General features: G+C 39.6%; 1 protein-coding gene across 4 annotated transcripts in view; it reads left to right on the top strand.

The window, feature by feature from the left end:
- Dab (DAB adaptor protein) overlaps positions 1-17250 on the top strand; it is a 514473-nt gene that overhangs the window by 279883 nt on the left and 217340 nt on the right. For all 4 annotated transcript variants that reach the window (XM_070090442.1, XM_070090441.1, XM_070090440.1 and 1 more), the window contains exon 2: positions 14565-14794. In XM_070090442.1, coding sequence (XP_069946543.1) covers positions 14565-14794 — 230 coding nt within the window. The remainder of the gene's footprint in view (positions 1-14564; positions 14795-17250) is intronic.

Genomic DNA, 17250 nt, shown 5'->3' with positions numbered 1-17250 from the left:
ACTCACTCACCCATTTGACCATAAACAGAAATATTAATCTCAATCTTAAAATAATGAATCCTATGATACTCCAATACTGAAACTATGTACTGTGCCAAAACAAAAGCATTCACATTGCTAAACTCACAAACTAGTATTTAGTCACTTAGCCATAATACCAACTTACCTCATAATTTGTAATATTTTAAAATAAAGAATTAAACTAAGTCTGCCCGAAATGCCTAGCCATGCTAGGCGTTCTAGTGGTACACTCTGTAATCATTATTTAACTACATGTATACCACACAATAACCAAATTCTGTAAATTCAACACTGTAATCCTTATAGAGAATAAACTTTGAATTTAAAGCCATTGCTGCGAGTCCTGTCTATGTTAGATATTTTTAGCACGCTATTTACATCCCCTTTATTTATTCCTGTCTCCCATTTATACACCTCAATGATATCCCCCCTAATTCTACACCTTTCTAGAGAGTGCAGATTCAGGGTCCTCAGTCTATCCTCATAGGGAAGATTTCTGATACATGGGATCAACTTTGTCATCCTCCTTTGTACGTTTTCCAGAGCATTTATATCCATTCTGTAATATGGTGACCAAAACTGTGCAGCATAATCTAAATGAGGCCTAACCAAAGATATATAGAGTTGAAGAACAACCTGAGGACTCTATTATTTATACTTCTTGCTATGAAGCCAAGGATTCTGTTAGCTTTATTGCGAACACTAACGCACTGTTGTCTTGGTTTCAGATTACTGCTAACCAGAACTCCCAAATCCTTTCCGCAATCCGTAATATTAAGATCTACATTATTTAGTTTATATGTGGCATGTCCATATAAAATACTATGTGAATACATGGTTGTGTGATTGTAATAACTACCTAACACCCATCTTCAACTTTCATATTGATAATATTCATGTGTCATCCAAAATGTAGTAAATTAATAATTTATTATCAGTACATTATTGATAATATCCTGCACTACAAATATCTTTTTATGTATTTAAATTCTCTGTAGTAACATTAAGGAATTAATAAATTACGGCACCGAGAATTTTGTTAAATGCATTTGTTGGATTCTGTATTCATATCTGGGAAATTATATGGGTGAATTTTACAGGTACAATCGTGAATTAACATTTCACCCACATAACTGGGAAGAAATTCCATGGGGAAGTGGAACAGAATTCTTCCTCCGTAAGCCATGCGTGTTGTAAGAGGCAACTAAAATGCCGGGAGCAAGGGGCTAGTAACCCCTTCTCCTGTATATATTACTAAATGTAAAAGGAGAAACTTTCGTTTTTTCCTTTTGGGTCACCCCGCCTCGGTGGGATACGGCCGGTGTGTTGAAAGAAGAAGAAACTGGGGAGAAACTCTGGCACATCAAAACAGATTACATTTACTTATATTGATGTACCTAGGAGACAAGTGAGACGTTACAAACACTAGGTCACCATAATGTCCCTCCTTCGTGCCCACCTTCTCAGCTTCACACACTCACACATCTGGACCTTAAATTAGGAACATATGGTTTCTGAATAATTACTAGAAATTTTTTTAAGCCAGTAATATTGACTAATTAGGTTGTGGACTCTATGACATTATTGACTTGACAACTCTCAAGTAATTTGCTGGTCCATGGTTTACATTGGTCTGCACGATTTTTTTATTGACTCTAATGGTATATTTTTTAGTATATATATATATATATATATATATATATATATATATATATATATATATATATATATATATATATATATATATATATATATATATATATATATATATATATATATATATATATATATATATATATATATATATATATATATATATATTCATATATATATATATATATATATATATATATATATATATATATATATATGCAAAACAACCACTCTGAAAGAATAGAGAAATTCCAAGCGCTTTCGTGACTACTCACATTATCAAGGAACTATGAAAGTAAACCATCCAAGGAAGCTATATAAGGGGTCTGGCCAACACCTCCCTATCAGATCCCACTAAGGTTAAACACCTGACGAGCGCCAGCCCAACTGGACAGGTCCTTTGCACAACTCACCAACAAACTATTCTACCCAAGAAAATTTAAAAATTATTATTTGTCCAGTGTATTAGTACATTCTTCCCAAATTCTATTAATTATAAATGGATCTAATTTATATAAACCAAAGGAAATATTCATATTATTGTCAAAACTGCTTTTTATGAAACAAGATTCAATTACATTCCTGTCGACCATGGACTTGCTTGATACTACTTTCTCAACTTTTTGAAAATCAATTGGATGGTTAAAATCTCTTACATGAATAAATAGAGCATTGGAATCTTGTCCAGTTCTAATGCTATATTTATGTTGTTTTAATCTTAGTTCGAGATTTTTACTAGTTTGACCGTAATAAACTTTATCGGTCAAACTGGTAAAAATCTCGAACTAAGATTAAAACAACATAAATATAGCATTAGAATTGGACAAGATTTCAATGCTCTATTTATTCATGTAAGAGATTTTAACCATCCAATTGATTTTCAAAAAGTTGAGAAAGTAGTATCAAGCAAGTCCATGGTCGACAGGAATGTAATTGAATCTTGTTTCATAAAAAGCAGTTTTGACAATAATATGAATATTTCCTTTGGTTTATATAAATTAGATCCATTTATAATTAATAGAATTTGGGAAGAATTTAATAATACACTGGACAAATAATAATTTTTAAATTTTCTTGGGTAGAATAGTTTGTTGGTGAGTTGTGCAAAGGACCTATCCAGTTGGGCCGGCACGCGTCAGGTGTTTAACCGTTGTGGGATCTGATAGTGAGGTGTTGGCCAGACCCCTTATATAGCTTCCTTGGATGCTTTACTTTCATAGTTCCTTGATAATGTGAGTAGTCCCAAAAGCGCTTGGAATTTCTCTATTCTTTCAGAGTGGTTGTTTTGCATATTCTGAAATCACCTGTTTACTGTGATCTTATTGCATATATATATATATATATATATATATATATATATATATATATACAGTGGACCCCCGCATAGCGAACTTAATCCGTGCAAGAGGGCTGGTCGTTATGCGAAATGTTCGCTATGCGAATTAATTTTCCCCATAAGAAATAATGGAAATAAAATTAATCCGTGCAAGACACCCAAAAGTATGAAAAAAATTTTTTTTTACCACAAAAAAATGTTAATTTTAGTACACACAAACTGAAAAAGGCATGCACAATTACATGACACTTACTTTTATTGAAGATCTGGTGATGATTGATGGGATGGGAGGAGGGGAGAGAGAGTGTTAGTGTTTAGAAGGGGAATCCCCTTCCATTAGGACTTGAGGTAGCAAGTCCTTTTCTGGGGTTACTTCCCTTCTTCTTTTAATGCCACTAGGACCAGCTTCAGAGTCAGTGGACTTCTTTCGCACAACATATCTGTCCATAGTGGCCTGTACCTCTCGTTCCTTTATGATTTGTCTAAAGTGGTTCACAACAGTGTCATTGTAACAGTCACCAGCACGGCTTGCAATAGCTGTGTGAGGGTGATTTTCATCAAAAAAGGTTTGCACTTCAAGCCATTTTGCACACATTTCCTTAATCTTTGAAGTAGGCAATTCCTTCAATTTCTCTCTCCCCTCCTTTGAACCAGTTTCCTCAGGTCTGGCCTCTTGCTCTTGAAGTTGATCTATCAGCTCATCAGTGGTTAGTTCTTCATTGTCCTCCTCCACCAACTCTTCCACATCCTCCCCACTAACCTCCAACCCCAAGGACTTCCCCAATGCCACAATTGATTCCTCAACTGGTATACTACTCCTCTCAGGGTTAGCCTCAAACCCTTCAAAATCCCTTTTGTCTACACATTCTGGCCACAGTTTCTTCCAAGCAGAGTTCAAGGTTCTCTTAGTCACTCCCTCCCAAGCCTTACCTATAAGGTTTACACAACTGAGGATATTAAAGTGATCCTTCCAAAACTCTTTTAGAGTCAATCCAGTGTCTGTGGTCACTTCAAAGCACTTTTGAAACAGAGCTTTTGTGTACAGTTTCTTGAAGTTGGAAATGACCTGCTGGTCCATGGGCTGCAGGAGAGGAGTGGTATTAGGAGGCAAAAACTTCACCTTAATGAAGCTCATGTCCCCATAAAGTCGCTCTGCCACGTCTGTAGGATGACCAGGGGCATTGTCTAACACCAGGAGGCACTTAAGGTCTAATTTCTTTTCAGTTAGGTAATCTTTCACATTGGGGGCAAATGCATGGTGTAACCAGTTATAGAAAAATTCTCTAGTGACCCATGCCTTACTGTTTGCCCTCCACAGCACACACAAATTATCCTTGAGGACATTCTTTTGCCTGAACGCTCTGGGAGTTTCAGAGTGATACACTAATAAAGGCTTAACTTTGCAATCACCAGTAGCATTGGCACACATGAGAAGAGTAAGCCTGTCTTTCATAGGCTTATGTCCTGGGAGTGCCTTTTCCTCCTGAGTAATGTAGGTCCTGCTTGGCATTTTCTTCCAGAACAGGCCTGTTTCATCACAATTAAACACTTGTTCAGGTTCCAGTCCTTCAGTTTCTATGTACTCCTTGAATTCATGCACATATTTTTCAGCCGCTTTGTGGTCCGAACTGGCAGCCTCACCATGCCGTATCACACTATGGATGCCACTACGCTTCTTAAATCTCTCAAACCAACCTTTGCTGGCCTTAAATTCACTCACATCATCACTAGTTGCAGGCATTTTTTTAATTAAATCGTCATGCAACTTCCTAGCCTTTTCACATATGATCGCTTGAGAGACGCTATCTCCTGCTAGCTGTTTTTCATTTATCCACACCAATAAGAGTCTCTCAACATCTTCCATCACTTGCGATCTTTGTTTCGAAAACACAGTTAAACCTTTGGCAACAACAGCTTCCTTGATTGCCGTTTTCTTGCCCACAATAGAAGCGATGGTTGATTTTGGTTTCTTGTACAACCTGACCAGGTCGGTGATACGTACTCCACTTTCATACTTATCAATGATCTCTTTCTTCATTTCTATGGGTATTCTTACCCTTTGAGGTGTAGGGTTGGCACTAGAAGCTTTCTTGGGGCCCATGGTCACTTATTTTCCACAAACAGCACCGAAAACACTGTAATAATACGAAATATTCCGAGTGTATGCTTGAATGTTACCGCGGAGGCTGGCTGGTAAACAATGGGACGGGCGGCACATGTGAGGCTGGCTGAGGGCGCAGATTGGACGCGTCTCGGACGAAGTTCGCTGAGCGGGTTTTTGTCCACTATGCGGGGCAAAATTTTAGCAAACAAAGCGTTTGCTATGCGGATTGTTCGCTATGCAAGGCGTTCGCTATGCGGGGGTCCACTATATATATATATATATATATATATATATATATATATATATATAAGGCTAAAGAGGTCTTTGTGGCATTTATGGATTTGGAAAAGGCGTATGACAGGGTGGATAGGGGGGCAATGTGGCAGATGTTGCAAGTGTATGGTGTAGGAGGTAGGTTACTGAAAGCAGTGAAGAGTTTTTACGAGGATAGTGAGGCTCAAGTTAGAGTATGTAGGAAAGAGGGAAATTTTTTCCCAGTAAAAGTAGGCCTTAGACAAGGATGTGTGATGTCACCGTGGTTGTTTAATATATTTATAGATGGGGTTGTAAGAGAAGTAAATGCAAGGGTCTTGGCAAGAGGCGTGGAGTTAAAAGATAAAGAATCACACACAAAGTGGGAGTTGTCACAGCTGCTCTTTGCTGATGACACTGTGCTCTTGGGAGATTCTGAAGAGAAGTTGCAGAGATTGGTGGATGAATTTGGTAGGGTGTGCAAAAGAAGAAAATTAAAGGTGAATACAGGAAATAGTAAGGTTATGAGGATAACAAAAAGATTAGGTGATGAAAGATTGAATATCAGATTGGAGGGAGAGAGTATGGAGGAGGTGAACGTATTCAGATATTTGGGAGTGGACGTGTCAGCGGATGGGTCTATGAAAGATGAGGTGAATCATAGAATTGATGAGGGAAAAAGAGTGAGTGGTGCACTTAGGAGTCTGTGGAGACAAAGAACTTTGTCCTTGGAGGCAAAGAGGGGAATGTATGAGAGTATAGTTTTACCAACGCTCTTATATGGGTGTGAAGCGTGGGTGATGAATGTTGCAGCGAGGAGAAGGCTGGAGGCAGTGGAGATGTCATGTCTGAGGGCAATGTGTGGTGTGAATATAATGCAGAGAATTCGTAGTTTGGAAGTTAGGAGGAGGTGCGGGATTACCAAAACTGTTGTCCAGAGGGCTGAGGAAGGGTTGTTGAGGTGGTTCGGACATGTAGAGAGAATGGAGCGAAACAGAATGACTTCAAGAGTGTATCAGTCTGTAGTGGAAGGAAGGCGGGGTAGGGGTCGGCCTAGGAAGGGTTGGAGGGAGGGGGTAAAGGAGGTTTTGTGTGCGAGGGGCTTGGACTTCCAGCAGGCATGCGTGAGCGTGTTTGATAGGAGTGAATGGAGACAAATGGTTTTTAATACTTGATGTGCTGTTGGAGTGTGAGCAAAGTAACATTTATGAAGGGATTCAGGGAAACCGGCAGGCCGGACTTGAGTCCTGGAGATGGGAAGTACAGTGCCTACACTCTGAAGGAGGGGTGTTAATGTTGCAGTTTAAAAACTGTAGTGTAAAGCACCCTTCTGGCAAGACAGTGATGGAGTGAATGATGGTGAAAGTTTTTCTTTTTCGGGCCACCCTGCCATGGTGGGAATCGGCCGGTGTGATAATAAATAAATAATAAAAAAATATCTATATATATATATATATATATATATATATAAATATATATATATATATGTATGTATGTATGTATGTGTGTGTGTGTGTGTGTGTGTGTACTCACCTATTTGTGGTTGCAGGGGTCGAGTCTTAGCTCCTGGCCCCGAGTGTGTGTGTGTATATGGAAAATAGTGATTCATTGTGTTTTTTTATTTATCTCTATCACATCAGGTTGTCAAGTTATACGGAAACTTTACTTTTCACTCTTCGTATAACTTAAGTAAATGAGAAAGTGGTATATTACCTTATATTGACTTAAATGTTAAATCTAATATATTTTTGTAATAATGTTGGTAGAATTACCGACAGTATGTAAAGGAAAAGGACACAAGTGCAACTAATGTGACATTTTTATTGTGACAACGTTTCACTCTCCAGGAGCTTTGTCAAGCCGGCTTGGCAAAGCCGACAAAGTAGGGCAGACAGACAGCACTATGAACAAAAAACTGGCCACCAAGAACCGGCTTCTTACCCGGAAATCACAACGTGAAAACTGCGCCACTAGCTGACATCAAGAAAATTCTGCTGCCACCACTCCACATCAAATTAGGGCTTACGAAAAATTTTGTGAAGGACTTGAACAAGAAAGGAACTGCTTTCAAGTACCTGGAGTCGAAGTTTCCTCGTATAAGTGAAGGCAAGCTAAAGGCAGGAATCTTTGTTGGCCCTCAGATTCAGGAATTGATGAAGGACAAACATTTTGATGAAGCATTAGCAGGTGTCGAGGTGAATACCTGGTTTTCATTCAAGCAGATTGTCCACAACATCCTGATTTCAAGTTTCCAGCAACTTGGGTCTAGAATGAGTGTGAAGATGCACTTATTGAACTCACATCTTGACTATTTTCCCAACAATTGTGTAGACTACAGTGAGGAACAAGAAGAGCAGTTCCATCAGGATATTTTCACTATGGAAACTAGATACCAGGGCAAATGGATTATTATTATAATCAAAAAGAAGTGCTAAACCACAAGGGTTATACAGTACAGCAGGGCAGAGGGAGAGGGATGATTATTAGGTTATGGAGTACAGTGGGGCAGTGGATAGTGCAGAGGTAGAAGGTAGCTAAATATTAAGGTAGAAAGGACTGAGGAGAGTGCCAGAGGCATCATCAGAGTTTGTGTAGTAAATCAGTTGCTGTCAAAAAGTCAATGAGAGAGTCTGGATTAAAGGAGGGTCCATCAGCAAGAAGGGAAGGTAAAGAAAGGGCAGCAGAGCAGAGATGACATTGGAGGTAAATTCTGCATGCTCTTTGATAGAGTGGGCAGTCCAACAGAATGTGGCTAACAGATACTGGAACTTGACAATTCTCACAGAGGAACCGGATGCCTCTCCATGAGATACCAGTGAGTAAGATGAGTGTGGCCAATGCAAAGACAGGAGAGAGTAGTCTCCCAACCTCGACATTGCTGACAAGAAGACGGCCAGAAATCTATACTCAGTTTAATAGAATGAAGTTTGTTATGGAGCAGATCAGACCAAAGTTGCTGCCAACGGGTGCAAAGGTGGGTAGCAATTACAGCAAAATAGTCCGTGATGGCACACCTCTATATGAAACTGGGAGGTCATGTACTGCTGACCGTGCAGCAGTCTCTGCCTGTTCATTGCCCTGTACGTCAGCACAACCAGGGATTCAACAAAAAACAACATCTTTGTGTCTGCTAGAGATACGGTGTAACCAAAGTTGGATACGAAGAATTAGGGGGTGAGGTGTATCAAATTTCCATATAGCCTGTAAAGCACAAAGGGAGTCTGAAACAACCACAAATGGTGACAGAGGCATAGATGCAATACGGATAAGTGCTACAAGAATGGCATACAATTCAGCCTTAAAAACGCTAGCTGAGGATAATAAATGTCCTCACACGACACTGGAAACACTGCTGCAAATCTGACGCTGTCAGAAGACTCAGAACCATCATTGTACATGGCGATGGCATGAGAATGAGAGTGGAAGCAGTCAAGAAAAAGAGAGCGGGAAGCCACCATAGGTAGTTGGGCTTTCGCGCATGGCAGTGGGAAAGTAAGTTTATTCAGGTATACACAAATACACAAATAACCCGCACATAAAAAAAGAGAAGCTTACGACGACGTTTCGGTCCGACTTGGACCATTGACAAAGTCTTTTATGTGCGGGTTATTTGTGTATCATTCCAGTCACGGTATTGTGCCTTTTTTATTATTTACACAAATACAGTTACATAGATTATCATACATAGCAGCATATGTGTAAAGAATGTCTACTAACATCAGTGACTATCCTGTATATGGAAGGATTGTAGAGGTCATGAGATCGAACATAATAGCGAAGGCAATGAGCATCACGGCGATCGGACAAGGATGGAATATTCACTTCCGCATAGAGGTTCTCAACAGTGGATGAACGAAAGGCACCAAGGCACAGACTGAGACCTTGGTGATCTATTCTGCAACCTCTCCTCTGCAGGAGAGGCTACAGAATAGATTTGGTCACCATAATCTAGCTTGGACAAGACTAGGGTGGAATGCATATGGAGGAGAGTGCGACGATCTGCTCCCCATGAACGATGTGCGAGAACCTTAAGGAGATATAGCCGATCATGGCAAGTTGTCTTTAAAGAAGAAATGTGAGGTCTCCATGTCAGCCGGTGATCAAAGAGCAGGCCCAGAAACTTGACCATATCACATGCAGGAATACATGAACTGTGTAAGTACAAGAGGGCATCCAGAATAAGCGGACATCTAGTGAAGGTAATGATTCGGGTTTTTGTACTAAAAAAATTAAAGCCATGAGAAGTGGTCCAATGGGAGACTCGGTCTACACAACCTGAAGGAAGGCTGCTAATAGTCGACAGTCAGCTCCTGAGTAGGCTATAGTGAAGTCATTAACATAAAGTGATGACTAGATATGCGAAGAAGGGAAGGTAGGTCATTTATAGCTAAGAGAAAAAGAGCACTGCTGAGGACACAACCTTGTGGGACTTCCTCAGCTTGTACAAAATCCAAGGAAAGTGAGGCACCAACATGGACACAAAAGAAAGCAGCAATGAAGTTTGGTAGATTACTGCGGAGCCCTAAGAAATGGGCTTGGGCTAGAATGTTATATCTCCACGTGGTGTCATATACCTTCTCTAGATCAAGAAATATCTCCACGTGGTGTCATATACCTTCTCTAGATCAAGAAAGACTGCTAGGACAGAGTGGTTGTTAGCAAAGGCATTTTGAATATACATAACTAAGTGGAGCAAGGAGTCTAAAGTAGAGCGACCTTTGCGAAAGCCATATTGTGCATCTCTAAGAACCACATCAGACGTCTATTCACCAATCATTCCATCACCTTGCAGACCACACAGGTCAGGGCAATGGGACAATAGTGAGAGGTGTTAAGCTCTGAGGCACCGGGTTTGCGAAACAGTAGTACAATAGCCAATTTCCAGTGTTGAGGGAGAACCCCTTGCTCCCAAATTAGATTGAAAATATGTAAAAGAACGGGTAAGACCATAGAATGGAGGTGTTGTAGCATACTGATGTGGATATGATCAGGTCCCGCTGCTGACAGCCAGCAAATGGAAAGCGTGGACTCCAATTCTAGAAGAGTAAAAGGTAGGTTATATGGCTCAAATCCATCAGAGGAGAAAACTAAGGGCAGCTGCTCTGTGGTAGGTTTAGACGCAAGAAATGAGGGACAGAGGTTAAGTCCTTGGGAGATAGTTCCCAATTTCCGTGGCAACTTCTAAGGGTTTTGCAACAACAACTCCAGCAACCCACAGAACGGGAGCTGGGTCTGGAGTGTACTTACCACACAATTTTCGCACCTTTTTCCAAATCGCGCACATAGGGGAAGATGAGTTAATGGTAGACACATAGTCTCCCTAACAAGTGTGTTTAGCATCGCGGATGACATGGCGAGCAACTGCTCTTGCTTGCTTAAAGTCCAGCAGATGCTCCACAGTACGATTATATCAATAATGATCGCACGCAGCACGTTTTAAATGCACTGCATGGGCACATGTAGGAGACCACCAAGGTACACGTCTGAGAATGCCTGCCAAAAGTATGGGGGATAGAACGCGTCACCACAGTTAGGACTAAGGTCGAAAATTGGTGTGCCTGTTCATCAATAGAGGATGAAAGGGGGTTCTTGCTACAGATGGTAAAATGGGAGTACAGTGGTCCCCCGCTTTTCGTAGTTCCCGACAATCGTAAAATTCGCCAATCATAGGGATATTTTCGTATAAACATGGACTCGCTTTTCATAGGTTGACTCATGAGTCGTAGTTTGTCCGGGACGCGTACGCACGGCGTGGGCCAGGGCGGCAGCCAGTCTGGCATTGTTTACCAGTGAGCGAAGGTCCCCTCACGTACGCCAGCGAAATATTTCATAATATTCCATTTATTTTAGTGCTTGCAAGTACTAAATAAGCTACCATGGCTCCAAAGAAAGCTCCTAGTGCCAAGCCTGTGGTAAAGAAGGTGACTTTGAACTCTACCTGGAGAAAATTGTGGCCAGATTGTGTCGACAAGAGGGATTTTGAAGGATTTGGGACTGACCCTAATGAGCCTATGTCTGTTGTAAAATCAATTGTGGCACTGGGGAGTTCCATGGGGTTGGATGTGAGTTTGGAGGATGTGGAAGAATTGGTGGAAGACCACAATGAAGAGCTCACCACTGATGAGCTGCAAGAGCTTCAGCAGGAAGAGCAACACATCGCAGCTCAGAATCTTGCTGCAGAGGAGGAGGAAGAGAGATGAAAGAAGGTGCCTTCTTCAGAAATTAAAGAGATTTTTACTATGTGGGGTAAGATGGAAAGCTTTATGGAGAAACATCACCCTAACAAGGTTGTTGCAAGCCAGGTTGGCAACATGTACAGTGACAAAGTCTTGGGCCATTTTAGGGAAGTGTTAAAGAGACACCAGAAACAGAGCTCTTTCCAGTTATTTTGTGAGACAGGACTAGAGTGACTCTCAAGGTGGTCCTAGTGGCATTAAGAAACAGAGAAGAGAAGCAACCCCAGAAAAGCAAATGGTACCTGAGGTGTTGATGGAAGGGGATTCCCCTTCCAACTATAAACAATCCACTCTCTCTCCTCCTCCAGTCTCCCATACACTAAGAAGAATCTCCAATAAAGGTAAGTGTTATGCTGTTAATATTTCATTCATCATTTCCCATTGTATTGTTTATGTACTACATGTATATTTCATGTTAAAAAATTTTTTGTTTTAATACTTCTGGGTGTCAGGAATGGATTAATTGTATTTACATTATTTCTTATGGGGAAAATTGATTCGTAAATCGTAAATTTTGTTTATAGTAATGGCTCCAGGAACGGATTAATTACGAACAACGAGGGACCACTGTATAAGTCCCAGTTTGTTCGAGCAATTTGCTAACAAGGGCTACGAAATGGTTGGGTATATATAGCAGAAGTAAGAAGGATAGGAAAGTGATCACTATCATGTAAATCTGGAAGAACAGATCACTCGAAATCAAGTGCAATGGGCAAGAAACAGATAGAAAAATCAATGCAAGAGGGGTAAGCAAGGAAAAATTGGAATATTGCAAAGGAATGGATTGTTGCGAGGGTCTTGAAATAGAAGGGGTAGAAGGAGGTGCATTGGTGTCCATTGGGGGTGTCGTCTCCACAATATTGCTGGAGATAGCATCTGATGTATCAGTTAAGGAAGCTGACAATGCCATGATGCCAGAGGCAGCAGAGGCACTGCAAGTGAAGGTCGAAGTAACTATGGAGGCAACCAAAGAGGTCTGATGGGGGTGGGGAGTATGAACCTGGATAGATGCATTGGTTGAGGTAGAAGAGTCCAGCAGTGTAACAGGAGATGAAGGAGGTTGGAGGGTAACTATGGAGGAGGATGGGGGTGGAACATGGAAAGAGGGGACTACACGAGGGAGGGGGTGAACTTCTACCTTCGTGTGAGAGCTGGAAAGGGGGTTGAGAACTAAGCTCTGAGGTAGAAGATAGATTCTGTACAGGTGATGGACGCAAAGGAAGTGTAGGTCTGTGAGGTCTCATAGACTGAGAAGTAAGCGAGCGAGATGAAGAAGTAGAAGTAGGAAGTGGTGCAGAGGTAGGCGTGTCAGAGGATAAAACCACAAAAGAATTAGAAACTGGGGTGACCTTGTAAGACCCGGACGTAGATGGATTGGGAGGCAGGAGGACCGTCAAGGTTGGAGGTCTTTAGGCTACCCAAGCATACGGGACTTTAGGAACCTTTCCTTGAAGGCGGAGCTGAGAGACAGCCATAGTGTAAGGCCCTCACACTCCTTAAGATAACGGATCTCTCGTTCATTACGATAGATCTGGCAACAGCATGAAAAGGAAGGATGAGGTTCCTTACAATTGAAACAAGAGGGAGGAAGACTGCAAGATGTGTTGGAATGATATGCTGCACCGCAGACCAGGCATTCCACCGCAGATCTGCAGTGTTTAGCTGGGTGCCCAAAATGCCAGGAATTGTGACACCGTTGGGGAGTGGGAACTACTTAACAAACCTCTAAGCGATGGCCTGCAATATAGACAGAGGACAGAAGCTCATGGCAATCGAAGGTTAAACAAGCGATGTTACTAGGAAAGCGCCTCTGCCCACAAGTGGGCAGGATGTATATATCTACCTTAAGAATAGGAAGGTTCTGAAGGGCTAATTGTCCTAAAATATCCAGGGCAAATGGAATGTCAGCATGGTGGAGGATTACTGCTGGCCATTGAAGCATAATCGTCTCGATGCACAGCACAAGTGAAAATCAAAGTGGTCTTCCTTCCCTTGATTCACTATGTAGGCTAACCATTAGGAGCATATTCTTTTAATAAAATCATTTGATTTGATTCCTCTTGATTTGGAATTCATGTTCTTAAAACTAAGAGAATAATATGCTTTTCCATGATTACTTGCCTAATTATAATAAATTAACAATTTATTAAAAATTCACATTTTTTATTATTTTTTATTCAAAATCCTTATGTGATAGAGCAAAATGGCTTGAATATTTACAATCAGCAGCTCAAGAATAAGTAAGATCGCAACCATGAATAAAATGAAAATTAAAAGCATTCCAAATGCAGACCAGTGTTATAAGTGTACAAAAAAATGAAAGACACCCAACTGTTCCTTGGGTTATCTATCCTAATGCCTCCTTCTAGGCAGGCAACTAATATAGACCAATAAATAGTTACCTACCTGTAGTGCAAATTAATACACTTGGAGGCATACATTACATTTGATGATACATACAGAGTGCACTTCCTAATTTCAGATGACCCTGCGTCTGTTACACATTAGTTCATTTCATTAGAGGATTCGGCCAGTAATTTCCATTTTTCGAGAGAGTTAACACTCAACACCTCACAGGAAGGCCACCCAGGCTACACTACCCAACAATGTACACCTCCCTTCCCCTCTCATTTTGAAAGTACCCACCTGCACCCTCACTGGTATGTTGATTGTTCTGTGACTTGATGAGTCACATCAACACTTCACATTTACATTGCATTATATAAACATTATTACATCCTTCGATTCTTGCATACTAATTATAGGAAAATTATAAAAAATCCACAATATCTACAGGACTGGATGAATTAATGCAGTTTCATTGTATTACCTTGAATTTGCCTACCACTGTAACTGTTATCATTAATTTATACCATATAACATTCATTATGCAAATGTAGTGTTATTTTATCAATGTAATTGAACCATTAGCCAAAGTATGCATTTTCTTTCTTTTTTGCAGACCGACAGGGAGGTCAAGAGAAAAATGATCCCCACCGGTTTGTGGAAGGATTGAGCTTCAAGGGCAAACTAATTGGAGTACTAGAAGTCTCTGAAGCTCGAGGTGACCGCATGTGCCAAGAAGCACTGGCAGAACTTAAGATGGCTGTGCGTGCTGCCGGAGAACATAAACAGAGAATAGTCATTAATGTAGCCATGGATGGGATCAGATTACGCGATGAAAGATCTAGTGTAAGTAGTACTTCATTTCATAATTATTTTTTTATTATGTAGCTGGCTGTACCGTTGTCAAATTTTGTGACTTGGAATTACTTTTAAATGTTGTACTCGTATTACTCATGCAAAACTAATATCAACACTTGCTTTGATAATAACTTTGATTACATTTTTTAATACATTGACTGTTTCCCACCATAGCAGAGTGCCCTAGAGAAAAAAAAACATTCGCCGTTACTTGTTCCCTAGCATTTTTTCAAAAGTGCAAAGGGATTAATTACAATTTAGAATGGTCCATCACACTGCGACGTTTCCACCCATCCTTCAGAATGAAGGCACTGTACTTCCCTCTTCATGAACTCTAAGTCCAGCTAATCAGTTTCACTAAATTTCATAGCTATTATCTTTTTCACGCTCCAGTAGCACTTCAAATCCCCAAAACCACTTTTTCCCAATCATTGAAATCTAACACATTTATGCATGCCTGCTTAATGATCAAGCTCCTATCTTTCATAACCGGTTACACCCTTCTTTCAATCCTTCCTGGAATGTGTCCCCTAGACCTCCTTTCATCCACTTGAGATTTATACACTCATGATTAACTCACCTTTATCCATCCTTACTCACTCTCTTAACTATGCCTTTCACACCACTACATCATCTATTTTTTTACTCCTTAATTTTTGCATAATACAGTAGGGCCCCATTTATACGGCTGGTTAGGTTCCAGGCTGTTGCCGGAAAGCAGACATCGCCGGAAGGCAGAACTCCATTTTTTTCCATTTATAAATGCATATAAATGCCAGACAACAAGTTTACACTAAATTATATTAAGTTAGTAATAGAACTAGGCATTAAAAACACACAAAGTAAAATACAGTCGCAGTAAATTCATTATATCTTAAAGTATTTGTAATCTTAATGTAGGGAGAGAGGTGAGTAGTACTTATTTGTAGGAAGTCAGGTGCAGGTAGCCCAGGTGTAGGTAGCCCTGGCTCCCCGTCTCATACTTAATATAGGATATTTAAAACATCCCAGAGAGGTAAAATGCACATTCAGTACACTCATTATTTACCTTAAAATATGTGTAGTCTTAATATAGGAAGAGAAGGGAGTAGTATTTATTTGTATAAAGTCAGTGTAGGTAGCCGGTAGGTGTAGCCTGGGCTACACCTACCGGCTACCTACACTGTGGCCCAGAGCCATATAATTAACATCGACATGCCTTGTTCACTGAATTTAATAATTTCTAACAACTACCTTTAGATACCATCATAAACGAAGGTAGAAGTAATGAATAATTCATGCCAAAAATTGTAAACAAAAGCGGAGTGGGGGAGTGGCTGGGTCAAACGCAGATTCATACACGTTTTCTCTGATGGCTGAACAGAGAAAATGTAATGTTGTCCCTCCACCCGGCTCCACAAGTATTATTATCAGAGCATATAAAATATGCAATGGTATAAATGCCAGACAACAAGTTTACACTAACTTATATTAAGTTAGCAATAGAAATAGGCATTAAAACACAATAAAAGGTAAGATACACACAGAGTACACTTATTACTTACCTTAAAATATTAATATTAATGTGTGAGAGGTGAGTGGCAGGGTGTTTATTGAATAAAATCAGAATGGCACACCATCATCCTCTAACTTGGCACTTAAAGCAAGAGGCTTACGACTTCTCTTTTTATTATAGCTAACCTTAGACACCATCGTCAATGAGAGCCAACTAGTTAACGAAAGAGCAAACAAGAGAGAGAACGAGATACAGAGTTGAGACAATGTAAGAACACAAACTAAACAGGTAGTGGACGATCACTTGGTCAGGAGAAATAAATGCGTATTAATATGTGTCTACTTTTAGTTCATTCACGTCCATTTGTAAGAGTTTATAAAACATTTACCTCAATATTTTTTTATTTTAATAATAATTACCTCACAATACAAATACTCTTACATCGTGTACAAGTTGTACAAGTTAGTTCAGAATAAACAAACAGCAACACACCATTTTTAGAGTGAATGAAGATAATAATATTAATAATAATAATAATAATAATAATAATAATAATAATAATAAGAAGAAGAAGAAGAAGAATATTATTAGTAGTAGTATTAATAATAATAATAATAATAATAATAATAATAATAATATTAATAATAATAATAATAATAATAATAATAATAATAATAATAATTATTATTATTATTTATTATAAAAAGCACTAAACCCACAAGGGTCGTGAATTGCTATACATAGAGTAAAGGCGTACGAAAAGAATATTTTTCTACAGTTACCCCCCCAGTGTTTGACTAGAGAAAACATAATTCTTCTGACACTACCTGCACAGCTGCTTGTAAACAAATCTCATATTTACATCAATTTTTGTTGAGTGTATGTATCACGTTTATATATGTAATGGGTTTCATATATAATTTTGAGGAAAATATCATAGATGGATTAA

The sequence above is a fragment of the Cherax quadricarinatus genome, chromosome 32 (assembly GCF_038502225.1).
Source record: "Cherax quadricarinatus isolate ZL_2023a chromosome 32, ASM3850222v1, whole genome shotgun sequence".
Classification (NCBI taxonomy): domain Eukaryota; kingdom Metazoa; phylum Arthropoda; class Malacostraca; order Decapoda; family Parastacidae; genus Cherax; species Cherax quadricarinatus.
Note: the sequence above shows the minus strand (reverse complement) of the source record. Positions and strands in the feature narration are given on the sequence as shown.